The 18,443-nt window shown below is 42.5% G+C and overlaps 1 protein-coding gene and 1 long non-coding RNA gene across 4 annotated transcripts; one reads left to right on the top strand and one right to left on the bottom strand.

The window, feature by feature from the left end:
• Nucleotides 1-4,562: 4,562 nt before the first annotated feature.
• Nucleotides 4,563-15,461, bottom strand: ftsj1 (FtsJ RNA 2'-O-methyltransferase 1). Of its 3 annotated transcripts, none has more exons than XM_061262424.1 (11): nucleotides 14,486-15,461; nucleotides 12,620-12,771; nucleotides 12,025-12,094; nucleotides 11,737-11,839; nucleotides 11,101-11,179; nucleotides 10,333-10,385; nucleotides 8,965-9,018; nucleotides 8,685-8,787; nucleotides 7,365-7,448; nucleotides 5,819-5,922; nucleotides 4,563-5,281 (listed from the first exon to the last, which is right to left on the bottom strand). In XM_061262424.1, exons 2-11 carry the CDS (start codon nucleotides 12,738-12,740, stop codon nucleotides 5,039-5,041), a joined length of 1,014 nt encoding a protein of 337 aa, XP_061118408.1. In that variant the 5' UTR covers nucleotides 12,741-12,771; nucleotides 14,486-15,461; the 3' UTR covers nucleotides 4,563-5,038. The 3 variants fall into 3 exon arrangements, with proteins under 3 accessions (XP_061118408.1, XP_061118407.1, XP_061118409.1); XM_061262423.1 differs by lacking the exon at nucleotides 14,486-15,461 and adding an exon at nucleotides 13,202-13,286; XM_061262425.1 differs by lacking the exon at nucleotides 14,486-15,461 and adding an exon at nucleotides 13,206-13,257.
• Nucleotides 13,317-18,006, top strand: LOC133141742 (uncharacterized). Its single transcript, XR_009710124.1, has 4 exons — nucleotides 13,317-13,448; nucleotides 13,831-13,927; nucleotides 14,762-14,799; nucleotides 15,070-18,006. It is a non-coding gene; the product is annotated as an uncharacterized LOC133141742 (long non-coding RNA).
• Nucleotides 18,007-18,443: the final 437 nt, after the last annotated feature.

Below are 18,443 nucleotides of genomic sequence, written 5' to 3'. Positions count from 1 at the left end.
GTCTTGGAATATGGTTTATGATGGATTTGAAATCAGAACCATAAAGATTTTTTCATGAGCCACACAGGAAAAGGAGAAGTATAATGTACTTATGCTTGTAATAATACTAATACTATTAACACTAGATGTACTACTAATACTACTAATATTACTACTGTACTACTAATACCATAGTGACACTACTACTACTACTACTACTAATAATAATAATAATAATAATAATAATAATAATACAATATTAATAAAATATCATCATCATCATCGTTATTATTATTATTATTAATATGACCTCGTGGCTAAGGTGCTTGACTGTAACCCAGAAGGTTGGTGGTTCCAGCCCCAGTGTAGCCACAGTAAGATCAGTGCTGCTGTTGGGCCCTTGAGCAGGGACCTTAACCCTGTATTGCTCCAGGGGTTATTGGCCACCACCTAGTCTAATCTAACTGGAAGTCGCGTTGGATAAGTGTCGGCTAAATAACAGTACCGTAATGTTATAGCACTGTCGCCTCACAGCAAGAAGGGAACTAAATAAAAATCTTGACGTGGGGCCTTGCTGTGTGGAGTGTGCATGTTCTCTCTGTGTCCGTGGTGGTTTTCCCTGGATGCTCCATTTTCTCCCATAGTCCAAAGGCACATGCTAGGCTAATTGGAGGTTCAAAATGGCTGCTAGTTGTGAGTGTGTGACCGGTCCAGGGTGTATTCCTCCCACTCTCCCACTGCATGCTGAACATTTCCAAAACCAGGGAGATGGTGGTGGATTTCAGGAGGACTAAGCCACCTATGCTGCCAGTCTCCACTGAAGGGGTCAATGTGGAGGTGGTCAGCACATACAAATACCTAGGGGTACACCTGGACAATAAACTGGACTGGTCAGCCAACACTGATGCACTCTACAGGAAAGGGCAGAGTCGGCTCTACTTCCTCAGGAGGCTGCGGTCGTTATGTTAACCAAACAATTAGTTAATTAATTAGCTAATAAAAAGTTCATGCTTAATGCATTTGTATGTCAATTAATGTTAACAACTACATTAGTTAATGCTCTTTCAATGTCTGCAGTAAGCTCCTCGGGATGTTTTACCAGTCTGTCATCGCCAGTGTCCTTTCTTATGCCGTTGTGTGCTGGGGAGGCAGCATTGAGAAGAGGGACACTGGGTGACTGGAAAGGCTGGTAAGGAAAGCTGGTTCTGTAGTTGGAATGGAGCTGGAGTGCTTAATATCAATAGCAGAGAAAAGGACACTGAACAGGATGCTGGCAGTCCTGGACAATGACTGCCACCCACTTAACAGACAGAAGAGCACCTTCAGCAGCAGACTCCTGTCTCTGACATGCTCAACACACAGGTTAAGAAGGTCCTTTGTTCCATGGGCCATTCAGTTATACAACATCACACAAAATGGGAGGAGAGAATTGGACTTTTCAGCATGAGTCTCTTTCTGCTCCTTCCACCACATCACCTTTGTCTACCATCCTCTGTCCAATATCTGTCTGACTGTCCTAACAGGCTATATTAGCCCTCTACACAATCTGGACTGTAATCCTCACTTTTACCCCTGTTGACTTTTCTACATGCTGTACCTTTATAAATTTATTTGACCTTCTGAAGCTCTTTTATGCTTAGATTATATTATTATTCTTTGTTAAGCAATTATTTTATGTTCACACTCATTGTATGCCCGTAGTCATACTTAACAGTAAATCCCTGCACTGTTTACTGTTTACTGTTTACTTTGTACTTTTGCACTACCACCATTGCACACAATCTACCATAGCACCTCTTAGCATGGTCAATATATCACAGGGCCAGTCCCTACTAGGCCTTTGTAATCACTTCACATGCTCTTTACTTCTTACTTTTCTGTGAGTGGTTTTGATCTTTATGTGTGTGAGATATGTGTGTATATGTGTGTATGTATAAGCTACTGGATGCCTAAAATTTCCCTTGGGATGAATAAAGTATCTATCTATCTATCTATCTATCTATCTATCGATCTATCTGGTATAGGCCCCAGCCACCCTGTGACCCTGAATAATCAACCGAAATAATCTAACATTTACATCTACATCTACGATTATTAATAATATAATATGTTTGAGCATGCTCAAACACTCTCCACACTGTGCATGCGTGCTCACACACTCAAACGTCTCGGAGCTGTGAGTTTAAGTATGGTGCGTCCCACTGTTCTGAAAACAAAGCTAGACGCAAGAACACATCCAGAAAGCTGCCCTCCGTTCGGTTCATCCAGCTCAGGTCTTGATCCACTTCCTGTGTACCGGTTCCTGTCCAGTACATCCCACTCCAAGGATGAGCTTGTCCTGTATTCCGCTATCCCTCATAGCAACACCAACATCCTTTAATTTCACATGGTTTTCTTTTTGATGTCCTCTTCCTGTACAACTGTTATCAACGCCTCCTCACTTCTTTCATCTCCACTAACGGCCATGGTACTGAGCCTTAGTTTCAACAGAAAAAAAGTGCTGCTGCTTGTTTCCAAACCTCAAGATAAAGCACCCAGCATTTCTGCATCTGAGTGGATAAAAAACAGCAGTTCTGCACCCACTTATCCACTGTGTGTATCTTCCTTTCGTATTGTCTGAAATCCACAAGACAGACAATGTGGCATCTCCGAACAGATATGGTAAACATCTGTTTCCAGAATCAAAACAATTGGTTAGTCTTACAGCACCGCCTAGTGGTCTTTCCCTGCTATTGCAGAACACCGTATGCAGTGTCAGTGCAACCCCTACGCAGAGAATTTAACTGTAGGAGAAAACGTCTTTCAAATTCAATTTCAAAGACATTAAACCGAGTTCCATACACACTGTGGCCATGACACCAGCAAACACAAAAAGTAGGGGGTTCCCCGGTGTCCTGGCTAAATTTCCAACCTGGCTCTCTTAACCTGCCACCTAATCATCCCAATAGGCTAAACAATATATCTCTCCCTCTCTTCCTTGTGAGATGTGTGGCGAGTGTTCTGGCACAAAATGGCTGCCGTGTATCACCCAGGTGGGTGCTATGCATAATAACTTTATTTAAAGCTTTTCAGAAAATGGTGGTCAAAGCACTGGGCCAGCCTGCAGCCTACTGGCTAAGGTGCTTGATTGGGAATGTTGGTGGTTCAAGCTCTGTGTAACCACGTTAAGGTCCTGTTGGGCCCATGAGCAAGGCCCTTAACCCTGCATTGCTCAGGTGGGATTGTCCCCTGTTTAGTCTAAAAGTTGCTTTGGATAAAAGCACCAGCTAAATATCACATTATGTTAATTATTATTAAAAAACTCCTTTCCAAAACAATAGAAGAGGATAAAATAAACCGTTAAAACATCCTGTTAAAGCATATGCAGCATTACAAAGGATACATTTGATATTGGTGGTGGATGAGGCGAGTTTGCCCCTAATCACTGTAAAGTGCTTTGAGTCTGAGAAAAGCGCCATATAAATCCAACAATCTATTGATTCAACTCAAATGCCCCCTTATTTTCAAGAAGTGAATTATATTGATACTCTCATCCTGTAACAAATTTGGGAAGCATTACAACATTAGTTCAAACACATTGATATCCACAATGCCATTATCATTATATCACAATATGTAGAGCTTTAATTTGTTCTTTGCTATACACACAAAGCCAATGTATCAATTGCAATGGTTTATCCTTTCTGGTGTCGCTTATTCTTGTCAATGGCATGACAGCATTACTAGACTTTCCAGTGAATGGCACCCAGTTTGTGTAAAAATAATAATGATGAAGAATTCAGAAATATCTCAGTTTCAAAAGTACAAAATAAACTTGTATTTATTTTAAAATTATATAATCAGTGGCGCCAAGGACAGTGGGATGCTACATTTTTACAGACTTCCGACTGGTCCACACCAAGAACTAGAACTACAACAATCACTATAAATATGTTGTCTTAAAAATCGTTCTAAAGCAAGTGGATGGTGGAGTCAACAACAACGACAGTGAAGAACGATCGTTGAGATTACTTTCAGAGCTATTTTTTCCAGCTGTATGGACGATAAAACTCTGATATCCAACTGAAATCAATCCGAATTAAAGGCGTGTCACGTGCAAAACGGTATGAGATTTACGGAGACGATTTACGGAAAGTTATCGTTCATCAGTGTGGATGCTCATATAATTATCGTTATCGTTATAGTTATCGTTCTTGGTGTGGATGAACCTTTATGGTTCCACAGAAGTCAGCACACTGGTCACGTTCAGCCCATACTATGGAACTGATCCTTAGGTTGGTGCGTCCACTACATAAACTTAATAAAGTTTACTTCATCTTACTTTCCAAAGAGAATTACAACTGTACAAAGCCCTTACTTGTAAGAGAAGTTAATGGTCATTTTATTTCGGAAAGGTGTTATATTATTACTATTATTAGAACTGAATTAAACTACAAAACCAACCATGAATAATTTAAGTACAAAGTAGAGCATAGATGAGCTTGACACAATTCACACATACATTTTTCCAGAAAGCAAAAAGTCTGCTTTCTATTTATAGCCAACCATATACCATGAAAACCTAGTAAAATATGTAACTGCCATTTCAAATTTGAGCATGGTTTCTTTATTGGAGATAAATACATAATATTCTACATTACTTGTTAGTTCCATAAAAAAAAAAAAAACTTGATTTACTCAGCACTTAAAAACAATGTTTAAAATATGTATTTTCAAAAACTAGTATTCAAGTGAAAAGTAACATCGTAACAAAATTACACCTCTCCTCAGAAGGGCAGTGGTCAGGCAGTCTGAAGGGTTCGTGCTGTTTGGGTCAACTCTAAATTCTCCTTGAAACTAGAGAGTTTGTCATGGTGATGCGCGGCTTGTTCATCGTCTCTTATCAAACTCCACATTCAAGTTAAATTGGTTTGTTCAGCCACTTTTACATCAGAGCTTTCATTCACTTTTAAAGAGCCAGGTCAGGGCTAATACACTGAGAAGCCAAATAAAATATCTTGGGAATGTTCAAAACCGCTTCAGATAATAGTTCCCTGGTGCTAGCAAACTTTTATTTCGGTCATTCCACTTCCTGTTCCGGTGCCAATTGAGCGCCGACTTCGCACGAAGGTGCTGCTGCCGACGTCCCCTCGTCCTGATTGGCAGAGAGATGCAGGGTGGAGAATGCCCCATCCAATGGGACGGAGGGAGATTCCTCCTTGGCCAGCAGGTTGTTCTTGCGGAGGTGACAGGCCTGCTGGTAGGGCGGGCATATGGGGGGCTGGGTGGGGGGCGTGTAGCGGTATTCTTTACTGGGATCCAGCTGTGGGGGGGATAAACAGTAAAATAAACTACTGTAATACTTCTCTAAGTAAAACAGTAAAATAAACTAGTCATACTTCACTAATAAACTAATACTTCACAGAGCAAACCAGTCCAATAAACTACAGTAATACTTCACAGAGTAAACTAGTCCAATAAACTACAGTAATACGTCACTGAGTAAAACAGTAAATTAGACGAATACTTCACACAGTAAATTAATAAAATAATCTCATACTTCACTGAGTAAAGCAGTAAAATAAACTACAGTAATGCTTCACTCAGTAAAACCCATGTGAAGCTGGACTTCCCAAACTGTGGATCTGTAGCGGGTAGAGGTGAATCGCGGGAGGCACAAGAGTTGCTTAGCAGACATTCGTTAAATCGAACTCAACACAGCAGGAAGCAGTACTCTTTACAGCACTCCAGAGCAGGTTTGGCTACATTAGCCTGGGGAGGGATTATGGGAAATGTATTTGCTCATTAACTGGGTTTCAGGATTTGTGCTAAATTGAGTCAGAGCGGTCGGCACGGTTACCTGGAGCGGGTAGGTGCGATCCGAGTCGAAGGCGCTGAGGTCACCGCAGGCCAGGAAGGGGACGATGATCCGGTTCGGGCCCTCCAGCTGATTAAAGTCCACATCTGGAGGCCAGGTCAGTGAGAGAGTGACAGTACAGACAACAACCACCATCATCATCATCATCAGACCATTGTAACATCAATGTGACATGTTGCATTCTGACATCCATTTTACTTCACTTTAAAATGGTCCTTCCAGAAGCCCAATCTGTCAGCTGTTACTCCAGCATGGCCTACAGTGGCTCAGAAGACCAACCACTGGGCCTGTCCTGGTTGTATTGTTACTCAGCACTTAATTGGTGAGTTAACCCATTAAGGTGCAATATCCAAAATATGTGATTGGAAAGCTCTTAATTGAACATTCGAAAGCTGATGTAATAATCACCGGTGATTATTGGTAACGAAAGCATTGGAGTTCTAGAACTTTGAACTATAAAAAAAAAAGCAACATTCGAAAAAAAACCTACCCTTCACACTAGTTACACTACACTACAATTATTTAGCTGACACGTGTATCGAAAGTGACTGACAGATTTTACGATTTTACTAAGGAGGGGCCAATCCCCCCGGATTGGCACTTCAAACCCCAGTCAAGCAACTTAGCCACTAAGCTATATGCTGCCCCAATGGGTTAAAAGTGTTAATTTACACAGTGTGCAGCCCTCCCCTGGTTTATTGCACTAGTCTATGCACTAGTCTATGTGTCAATGGTGCCTTAGCACAGCTTTCGAATGTTCAATTAAGAGCTTTCCAATTCCAATTTTGGATATTGCACCTTAATGGGTTAACTCACCAATTAAGTGCTGAGTAACAATAAAACCAGGACAGGCCCAGTGGTTGGTCTTCTGAGCCACTGTAGTACCCTGTGTTTCCTCCTGCAGTAGCCTGTGCGCCTGTAGCCACCTGTCATGGCAGTTTGTTGTCAATGACAACCCTTCCCGCTTTGCGTCGGGTGGTTCTCCGCCTCCGCATCGTCGTGGATTATTCCTTACATATTTCAGCATTTTGAGGTTATCTCAGTAATCATATTGTTTTGGGGGTTTTTTGGACAGTATTTTTGTGCATTGCCAGTCAGGGGTGCCAATAATTCTGGAGCCCACTGTACATGGGTTCAGTGTTCGCGCCAGCCAATGGAATATTGCGTTCTTGGAACTCAGCAAAATCTGCATTTTACACCAATTTACTTGCATTCTGACTAACTATTTGTGCCATATTAAGCCTACAAAAACAACTCAATAAATGCATAGCATGCCCACACACAGGCAGAAAACAATCAGTGATACAAAAACAACTTCAAAAGACCAACAATGACAGCTTAGCTAGCTTTTTCATTCCAGCTTAGCCTAGAATTGACAGCTAGTTGTGGAAGAGGTAAGTCGGAATGCGCTTTCACACAATGAAAACAATTGTATTCTCTAAATAAGCTACCAAGAGTGTGATATGGGGCAGAATGCAGAATGGGTGAAACCAGGGGCGAAATAGATGAGCTGTCAGCACAGCATTACCGTAGCAGTGGTCCAGGAGAGGATTGGACATGTTTGGGACATATCCTTCTGGAGGGGAGTAGTTCTCACACACCACAAACGCCTCTGTAGCAGGGAAAAGTCACCGTCAAGTCACAACCGACAGGTGAAACTGAGATACCCAACATTCATCTCACAAACTCCGTCAATATAGTGTTCATCTCACAAACCCTGTCAATATAGTGTTCATCTCACAAACCCTGTCAATGAATGTAGTGTTCATCTCACAAACCCTGTCAATGAATGTAGTGTTCATCTCACAAACACTGTCAATGTAGTGTTCATCTCACAAACCCTGTCAATGAATGTAGTGTTCATCTCACAAACCCTGTCAATGAATGTAGTGTTCATCTCACAAACACTGTGAATGTAGTGTTCATTTCACAAACCCTGTCAATGAATGTAGTGTAATGTGTAATGAACACATTGACCGGGTTTGTGAAATGAAAACTACATTGTGTCCGCAGTGACTCAGAAAGAACGGCTGTTCACAGGACAAACTGAATCACTGATGAAAAGAACAGGTGACTAAAAGGAGAAAACGGGGAATAAAAAATATTTATTTCCCAGGCTAGTAGATATTCTTACACTACAAACCAGCGGAATCGACATCACTCAACAGTATAAACTGGCTGCTTAGGGCTTAGCAGCAACAAAAGCCAGCAGACCCTTTGTCTCTTGAGGACTCTTGGGTCCACTTTTCTAGCTGCCCGTGCTCTTTGTACTGAACTGCAGGAACCCAACTATGCGAGCTGAGCTTTGGCCTCCTTTTCTCCGCTGGTTCTGGATCTTAAATAGACTCAACAGTGCCTTAATTAGCCATCATGTCAGGTCATTGTCACACATGACAACGTGTTCTTAACTGACCCCTCTCGCTAAATTAAGACAGCAATAACAATGATTTGGCGTATCGGCAGGATGCATACATTAACTGCCCTGCAGGTATGGTTCAGACGGACGTCCAAGACGGCAAATGTTCACGGCAAACAATGTTTGCAGCAAACAGTTACTGTTGAACAATTTTGAAATGAACATTCAATTTAGTTTGCCACCAAAGCCTTTTTAATACAAATTAATGTGACTTCTGTCTAACAAAGCCAGCTAGCTGATTTATACACTGATTAAAGTGTATTATAACAGCCAAAAAATGTTTTTGAACTGTTAGCTAACATTTGTAGTCGACAGAAAAAAGTTGGCAAAAAATATGTTGGCAAACGTGAAGCTAACGTTAGCTAACTCTTGACTACACGTATGACAGTGCAGTTTGCGCATCACTGAACCGGAACTTTCCGCTCCACTCACCGATGCTGGAGTTTCGGCTGCTCCGAGGCTTGGCGCATGTCACGCCACTGAAGAAGATCTTCAGCTGGGAGTACAGGAGGGTCACGTCCTTCCCCCGAAATATCTGCACAGGTCAACGATAGACACCAACCAATCAAAACGGGCTTCTATCACTCACGCCTGTTAGTCGCATGCATTAACGAATCGACAACCAGAATATACCATCTACCACTTACACCAGTCAATCACATCCATTAACCAATCAAAAACAACCAGCCACTGATCATGCATGTGTGCCTACCTTTGCCACAAAGGTGCCCCCTGGTTTGAGAACGTGAGTTGTAATGTTCAGGGCCTGGGGATCAGAACAGGTAAGGATTAAACATACATTCTTCAACACAGCTGAGAACATGGCAAGATGTCCTCCTTTCTAGTCCAGGGGTACAAAACAAGGGCCGCTCCGTTTCAGGATTTTGTGCCAACTTCTGGTCTTAATTATTTAATTGACTCAATTATATCTTATCTGACATGTGTATGAGTACCGGCTGCAGACTGCGAGTGTATCCTAATTATTTTACTGTGCTCAAGTACAGGCTTGAACCAGGGTCACTTATAGAGCTGTCAAACAAGGCAATTGGTTGGACCAGTGCACACCCCGTTCTAGTCTATTGGAGTCTAAGGGTTATCTTATATCATGGCCACAGCAAAATCAGCAAGGTTTACTCATTTTCTTGAAAAAGGCCTGTTCAAAACCATCTGCTGATCTACCAGAACAGCACACAAAATTGGTATTTTTCATATTTCGTATTCTTCATAAGAAGCAGCATATACGGTATTTTTAGATGGCTAGGTAAGCAGTATTTGGATAGTTAAGTTCGGTCACTTTTGCTTTGTTGTTTGTTTATTTGTTGATTAAAAAAAATAATAATAATAATAAAAAAATAAAAAAACTAGGCCCTGGTCCTTATCTTTGTTGTACGGGTAGCAATTGAAATTGTACTTCCCTCTAGGGTCTTTCAGCGCACTTAGCCCTGGTTATGGGTATGCACTTTGTTGTACATCGCTCTGGATAAGAGCGTCTGCCAAATGCCAATAATGTAATGTAATGTAATATACACTCACCAAGCACTTTATTAGGTATTTATTAGACTTATTTTTTAGACTTCTACTGCTGGAGCCTATCCACTTAAGAGTTATGATGTGTTGTGTGTTCAGAGATGCTCTTCTGCATACCACTGTTGTAATGTGTGGTTATTTGTGTTACTGTCACCTTCCTGTCAGCTTTGACCAGTCTGGCTATTCTCCTCTGACGTCTCTCATTAATAAGGCGTTGCTGTCTTCAGAACTGCTGCTCACTGTTTTTCTTGTTTTGTTTTTTTGCACCATTCTTTGCAAACTCTAGAGACTAGTGTGCATGAAAATCACATGTGCACATTAACTAAAGCTCCTGACCTGTATCTACATGATTGTGTGCATTGCACTGCAGCCACACAATCGGTTGATCAGATAATCACATGAATAAGTAGGTGTAAAAGTAAAACATATTCCTAATAAAGTGCTCGGTGAGTGTATGTTAAAGCTTGAGAGTGAACCGCCGTCAGACAAAATGTCATTTTGGAAATGAAAGAAAAGGTGAGAGATATGAGCATGGCGGATATGCGATACTTACAGCAAGTAGAAGCTGGGCCTGAATATATTCGTCAACATCATGGAGGCCAGTCACTGAGGACACAGGACACAGACCAATCAGCAGGCCCCCCTGGCCTCCTCAACCAATGAAAGAGCACCTTGCACCTGCCCCTACCGGCTTGATTTGATGTTTTGTTTCTCTAGATCAGAAGTGGGCAAGGAGGGTGCTTGACTGGGACCTGGACAGTGGGTGCTACAAGCCCCAGTGTACAGGACCAATAAGATGCATGCAGGTCCCTGGAGCAAGGCCTTTAACACCACATTGTACCGGGGGGGTTTGTCCCCTGCTAAGGCTAATCAACTGAAAGTCGATTTGGACAAAAGCATCAGCTGAATAACTAATGAACTGTAATGAATCCTAATAATTGCTGAGTGTTGATTAATTTTATAATTAATTTTAGCCGCATTTGCTGATAAGTTGATAAATGATGACTGAAGACTGCCCCTGTGACCCAACATGAAACATCATATGGTGGCCTAATCTACGGAGAAAGCATTACGTAAGTTTGTATGTTCATTCAGCGAATTAGCTAATCGGCCCAGTGTAATTGGTGACAACATACACACTGACCCAGCAGCATCGCACACACCTGCTCTATATTCATTTTCATGGAAATATCCATTCTGCAATGTGTATAACGGTATAGGATGTACCGACAGCGCAGCGATATGTGTAACCGCAGCAGGTAGTGATACAAAATGTGAAAACATGGCGTTTTCTCCAGGACATGCAGTTGCTCATACTCACCATCGGGAGCGCCATCGCACACCACAAGGTCAGCGGGCTGGCCCTCAAAGTGCCTGATCATTTCCTGTGCAGTGCTGATCTGATGGAAGACCATGAAGTTAAAGGTACTTTCACACCCAGTTTGGGGGCTCATTGCAATCACTTATTGTTCAGATCTTTTTTTTATTTCCACACCCGGAAATCAATCGAGGTCCACCACCTATGGCTGCCACCTTAGTTACATCAATTTATGTCATGTGACCCTACATAAGTGAGGTCCCGTTGTGTCATGTGACCCTACCTTAGTGATGTCCTTTTGTCATGTGACCCTACCTTAGTGACATCACTGTGCCATGTGACCCTTCCTTAGTGATGTCCCTTTGTGCCATGTAACCCTAACTTAGTGATGTCACAGTGCCATGTGACCCTATCTTAGTGATGTCCCTTTGTCATGCGACCCTACCTTAGTGATGTCCCTTTGTGTCATGTGACCCTACCTTCGTGATGTCACTGTGTCATGTGACCTTACCTTTGTGATGTCACGGAGTCATGTGCCTCTACCATAGTGATGTCACTGTGCCATGTGCCTCTACCATAGTGATGTCACTGTGTCATGTGCTTCTACCTTAGTGATGTCGCTGTATCATGTGCCTCTACCTTAGTGATGTCACCCTGTATCTGAGTGACCCCAGGAAGAGGGGCCATGGCTTGGAGGTCCACCGCTACGATCTTCACATCCTCACTCTTCTCCTCCTTCCCTCTGCAACGGCAAAAGAGAAAAGGTAAAACCGCCCTTTCAGAATAACGCTAAAATAAACATCTAAAATCAGACCCATTAACACTGCACGCTGCCCAGAAATTAGAGCCTGGACAAGCCAGCCTTCTGAGCTCACAGAACTGTGCCCAGCTTGGGCAGTGGCAACAGAGGGAGCGGGCTCAACTCACCGGAGTTTACGGCTGAGGACCTGGCTCCAACTCCCCGGAGCAGCGCAAAGATCCACAGCTCGCCGAACACCTTCAGCAAATGAGCAGTTATTCACACAGGCACATCGCATTCTTTAGCTGCACTGCGGCAACACACTCAGACCTGTGTGGGACAGGCTTGTTCTCTAACAATGATCCAGGTGAACCTTTTTAATAAGTATAAGATAGGTATACACCAAGTTTCCCCATATGCCAGAGCTTAAACCATAATATTACCCTTTGAGACAATAAGACAGGGGTGTGCAACAATGGAAAAAATGTTTCAGCATTTTGTGCCAACTTCTGCATTTAGCCATTTAATTAGCCCAATCATATCTTCATCTGGCATTTGTATAAGCACCAGCTACAGCCGAAGACTGCAAGCATATCCTAAAGATTTTGCTGTGTTTAAATACAGGAGTGAACCAGTGTAGTTCATAGAGCTGTCAGAAAAACTACAACGAAAGAACAAAAACCATCACGCAGACCAGCCTATCAGGACTGTAGTTGTGTACCCCAAACAGTTAAGCGACCTACGCTGCAAGATTCCCTATCTCACAACCAGCCGGCCAGCTACCTTTGAAGAGGTTGAACTCCTCATCCAGTTGGAGCAGTTTAAAGGCACTCCTGGCCCGCCATCCCTCTTCTTTGGCTAGCCGGTAATAAATGTCACGCTTGTCTTTGGAGGAGCGTCCCATTCTCACTCGACTCGACTCGACTCAGACAGACCTGCAAAGGCATCATATGAGTTGATACGTTGTTCATGTTGGCTATCTAACTTGGGTTTGACTAAAAAAGTAACAACTTAACATTAACTAGCTAGCAGATAAGGTAATACTCTGAGGTCCGTGAAATGTGACTGGTGCTGATAACATTTTGATAGCTCTGGATAAGAGCGTCTGCTAAATGCCATGTAATGTAATGTAAATCCGATACGCACAAAACAGCGACTTTTAACATACGTTAGCTAGCTAGCTAAATTGGTTAGCCAGCTAGGTTAGGTTACAGATAGCATAGATCATCACGTGAAGTCAGCAAGCGAAAGACAAGACGTCAATGAAATACTGTTGCCAGGATTTAGTCAGTTGCATACTGTTAATTTAATTGTATGTTCTGTAGTTTTTTTATGTAACGTTATAAAGTAAGTTGATCTATTTACCAACTTGTACTGTCTTAAATCCGAGACTTCTGCGTCCTGCGTGCTGTGCTAATAATCAAGACCCCTAAGTAGCCAATGAAATGACTGTACTTGTTTGAAGCCGTCTTTGTTAACGCCTGTATGAAAATAAAACTCTCATTACATTACATGCATTCATTTAGCAGACGCTCTTATCCAGAGCGGCTTAATACAGCTTTGGCATTTGTACATCATTTCAATATACTCAGCTGGATATAAACTGAATCAGGTAAAGTGCCCAAGTGCTCAAGGGCATAACAGCAGTTGGACATACGGTAATCGAACCTGAAATCTTAAAGCCAAGTTCCTTCACCGTTATACTACGCCATTACAAATCGGTAAAGCTACCCATTTGTTGTCGTTCCTCAGAGACTCTACTTAAGAACTCACGTATTATATTGCTGTAATGAACTACATTAATTCACATGATACATTTTAAAAAATCACCTTTCGATTGGTGGAGCCTGTAATAACGATTGGCAACATCTTTGCGTTAAAGTTGTGTTACTCATATGAAACTAACATTTCTTTGATTACATTTTTTCAATTATACTGTTTTAGGTATTGTATGAAAGTATGTACATAGATCAATGTATTCTTTTCATTTTCAGAATTTAGATGCCAATGGCACAGTTTAGACACTGGGTGGCACCATATGCAAGATCGACACCGTGCAAAAGCAACACTCAGCAATGGCCATATGCTTTGGTGAGCAAAATCTATTTTGCAAATAGAATGAGAAAACACTCTGTTTACATTAAATACAAACAACAAAGGGTCGATTGCAGTGTTAGTAACCTCAGGATTAAACCTCAAGACCTCAGAACAGCATTACAACTGGAACAGCTGTTAAAATCTGTGAAATAATGGTTAGCTGTTCCAGTTGTAAAGAAATTATGTGCTTTAAGGGTTTAAACCCCAGGTTTAAATTTATGAGGAGTTAGTATAATTTTGTCTTCTATCCAGTCTCAATAATTAATCAGTTGCTGTGTGATACGAATATGCACAAATAATGTTTTCAGGTCAATATATTTACGCTTACAGTACGTAGCATACATTATCAAGAAATATTTTATCTAGAAGTAAATTAACACTTGCAAGCATGGGTCATGTTCACACATTATATTTGTGACATTAAAATGAGAAAAAACTACATTTCACTACAGCGCTGTACAAAACACATATTAAACAAGCACTATTCCTGAAATGCTATTTTGTCTAATGTCTTTAAGTTATCTGTCTCTGCAAATACTGCATTGAGGTTACCGTAGCAGTGATTTTTTTCCCCTGGTATGACTGGAATGCAGGAAACTGAGTTGGCTCGAGCTGGGTGGCTGAGCTTGATGGGGGCCATTAGGGCTCATCGATCAGCAGGGCAGACGGTGTTGCCGTGGCGCTCTGTAAATGTGGGCGGAGCCCAAGGCAAAATGGCGTTTGGCAAGAGTGCAAAATCTCTCTCCCAGTCCCACTGGAGCCGTGAAATCAATACTGTGGGGCGAAATCTAAAAAAGTATGAAGCTTGTCTTGTTTTTGTCAATGCAGGTAAAAACCCAGGAGCAGCACATCATTTAAAAGTGCAGGTAAATTAATCCTCTAAACTTAGCCATCAAAATCACAAGAGGAGTGTAGGCTTGACACTTGCAGTCATGTCTTGACACTTTCCTTATGTTGTGCTTTAGGTTGTCAGTCATACACGGTTTACTTTCTCAGGTTGAGTGAAAAATGATTCCAGTGTCCAATGTGATGTCATTTAAGCGACTACATGCAAATGTGACAGTTGTGTACAGTATATGAATGAAGTCAGATAAAAATAAATCCTTAAATGACCTCATGCTACCCCTTCTCCCCAGTCCTAGGAAGGTGAAGAAATTGAAGGCCTCCTAAGGAAGATTCCAACACTGCTAAGATCTCCTTCCCAACGGCCCCCGGACACTAATAGCAGCACTCCTGATCGATGGAGCGTATCAGGTTCACGTTTACAAGCATTATGTTGCATTATTTATTTGTCCTGCTGATGCACTCGTCCAGGTCAGCTTAGGTAGCTCATGTTGTTTTACAAATGAAGTTTCTTCCACATGTGGAGAAATCAATGCGGCACCGTTCGCTTTGATCAGAACCTCGAGAGCTGGAGTGCACGGTGGCAGGTTTTCGCCTTGAGACTTCAACCGGCAACCTTCAGTGCCGTTCCCTCGGCGTCCCCCAGCGCTCGATACCTCGCTTTCCTCTTTCCGGAACTTTCGCTCCTTTTTCCTTCGTAGTTGGTCGCTACTGACCTTTTTGTGCGGACGTGGCCCTGTATCAGGTGAATGATCTACGCTGGCACCGGGGGGGGTTTTGTAACACAAACGCACAGTCTTCAGAATGCTGAGGGCTCTCAGTGTCATACTGCAAGCTCAGGGTTTGAACTACCAAGGAATAGCTTCATCATCAGCTTTGTACTGCTACCTATTGTTTTTGTTTTTTTTCATCCTTGGTGAATTCCTCTTACTTGGTAAAGCACTGACTGGCTCGTCGAATGACTGGCTGACTTACTGAGAAGGAACACTGACCGACTCACTGGAAGAGGGGCTCACTGGCTGTCTGACTCACTGACAGACTAAATGACACAGGTTTACTCATGGGATGATAGAATGATTTGCTGACTTTTCGGACAGAGTAAGTGGGTGAGAGACTGACTGACCGACTGATTGACTGGCTGACTGGCTAACTGGCTGGCTAGCTGGCTGGCTGGCTGGCTGGCTGACTCCTTGATTGGCTGTTAATTTGGCCTGGGTGCAATGCAGCACCAAACTACCGGACGTCAGTGATAGGAGTAACTCCCCTCCACCCTCTCCTCTCACTGCAGAGAGGAACAGGAGGGGGGCAGGGGAATTTTGGATGGAAAGAGAGAGAGAGAGAGAGAGGGAGAGAGAGACTGCAGCATTGCAGAGATTGGGCGTTGGCTGCAAGAGAGAGGGGCACAAGCAAATTAGAGAGGGGGGGGACGAACAGACGCAGAAAGGACAGAGACAGAGGGGAGAGAAGGGTGGCAGAAAGACAGATGGAGGGAGAGAAAAAGAGGGAAGCCAACACACAGTAAATAACAATATCCTGACACTCAAGGTTATAAACAAGCAGAACTGTACATCCTTCACCGGAGAGACCTCCGCAGTGCTTCTGTGGGCATTCAGAAAGGAAATTTGTGCCTTTTTCCTTCCAGTGGATTTATCCCTGCTGAAAAAACAGCTCAAGCTAGGTTTTGAAACAGCTGGTAGCTGGTTGACCAGTTCAGACCAGCTCCCAGCTTGCCATGGTTTGACCAGTTAAAGGTAAGTTTTGAAACAGCTGGTAGCTGGTTGACCAATTCAAACCAGCTGCCAGGTTGACATGGTTTGACCAGCTAAAGCTATGTTTTGAAACAGCTGGTAGCTGGTTGACCAGTTCAGACTAGCTCCCAGCTTGACATGGTTTGACCAGCTCAAGCTATGTTTTGAAACAGCTGGTAGCTGGTTGACCAGTTCAGACTAGCTCCCAGCTTGACATGGTTTGGCCAGCTCAAGCTATGTTTTGAAACAGCTGGTAGCTGGTTGACCAGTTCAGACTAGCTCCCAGCTTGACATGGTTTGACCAGCTCAAGCTATGTTTTGAAACATCTGGTAGCTGGTTGACCAGTTCAGACAAGCTCCCAGCTTGACATGGTTTGGCCAGCTCAAGCTATGTTTTGAAACAGCTGGTAGCTGGTTGACCAGCTGATACCCAGCTAGACCAGCTTATGACCACCTTGTCCAGTGCAATTTCTTAGCTGGACAAGTTGGCATAGCTGGATTTTACAGCAAGGATACCATATACTGGAAGCACATGAGCGAACAGGACATGCATATCTAGTGTGAGAGGCATGAGAAAGATACATATAATTTGGCAATTTGTACTGTACAAATGTGTTTTTTGCAAAGCAAACTGAGTTGAATTTGAATTTGAATTCAACGGTCTGTTTCAAAAAGAATCTGCTGTGCTGTGTTTTCACTCACTGTAATAATACTACACCGTAAAACAAAAATAAATATGGATCTTCATCGCACTCAGCCCGCCCTCTGAGATTTGGCCCCAAGGAAGCAGCACACCAAAGCAGCTTATTATGTGACGCATGAAGGGAGACTATTAACCATGTTGACAGTCCCATTTTAAAACTCATTCACAGTGCTGTTATTGTGTGCACTACTGCCTTCCCTGATAAAGTGAAAATTGGATTTCAGGCACACTAACACCACTCTCAAAGCCAGGAATGAAGTTCAGCCTTACTCAGGCCTTATCGGTGCCGGCTATCCAAGAAAAACTACAAACTATATGGATAATAAACCTGTAGCTTTTCCCAAGATGGCTATCTGAGTGTGCATGGTATCTCAACAGTCAGTGAAGTAAAGGACTGCACTCCCATGAAAATTATGGAATTATTGCATAAATGTTTTTGGCAAGACGCCCTTCAAAATGGAAGTTCTATCAAACATGAAACATATACCTGGTGCAACAGGTAAGGTAACCTGGTTCGTAGTGGAACCAAATCACGTGCAACAACCAGCTACAAGCGAGATTGAAATTAAACAAGCCAATGCCAACTCCTCATTAAGTCCTTTTGGCATTAGTGTGTCAAAATAATAAATCCAAAATGCTTCCCTCAGGAGGGGGGGGTTAACGATTGCCCCCCGCTCCCCTATATGACGACCTTATAGCCTCAGTGCCCATATACTTTAATTAACTTTAATTTCAGTTCACTGTCTTCATAGTGTTTGTAGGACCAGCACCCAGATACATTTGACAGTCAGAGTTGAGCGCGTTTCTTTTTGTAATCATCTCAAAAGTTGTAGCCAGGGCCGGAGTGGGGCTAATTTTCAGCCCAGGAGTTTCATACCTCCTCCCCCAGAATAATTATCTGCAGTTTCACAATATATTACTGTGCTTCATGCCCATCTGAACAGAAGAAGGGTGCCATTTCTTCTATTATTATCTCCACCCAATTATCTTAAAATGACATACAGTATGAAGCATGTATGCAAGCGGATGCGGATACGACTATAAATGAAGCTAGATATTTGGCATTGGAATATTGGCTGAAGTCAAAAAGCAGTCACAGAAATTTTTTGGAAAATATTGGAAAAGTTCATGAATGATCTTCTGTTGTTTTGTGTGGCTTCTTTTCTTTCACAGAATTAATTCACAATACAGCAATTGCTCACTAACATTGAGTTTC

Source organism: Conger conger, chromosome 12 (assembly GCF_963514075.1).
Source record: "Conger conger chromosome 12, fConCon1.1, whole genome shotgun sequence".
NCBI lineage: Eukaryota > Metazoa > Chordata > Actinopteri > Anguilliformes > Congridae > Conger > Conger conger.
Note: the sequence above shows the minus strand (reverse complement) of the source record. Positions and strands in the feature narration are given on the sequence as shown.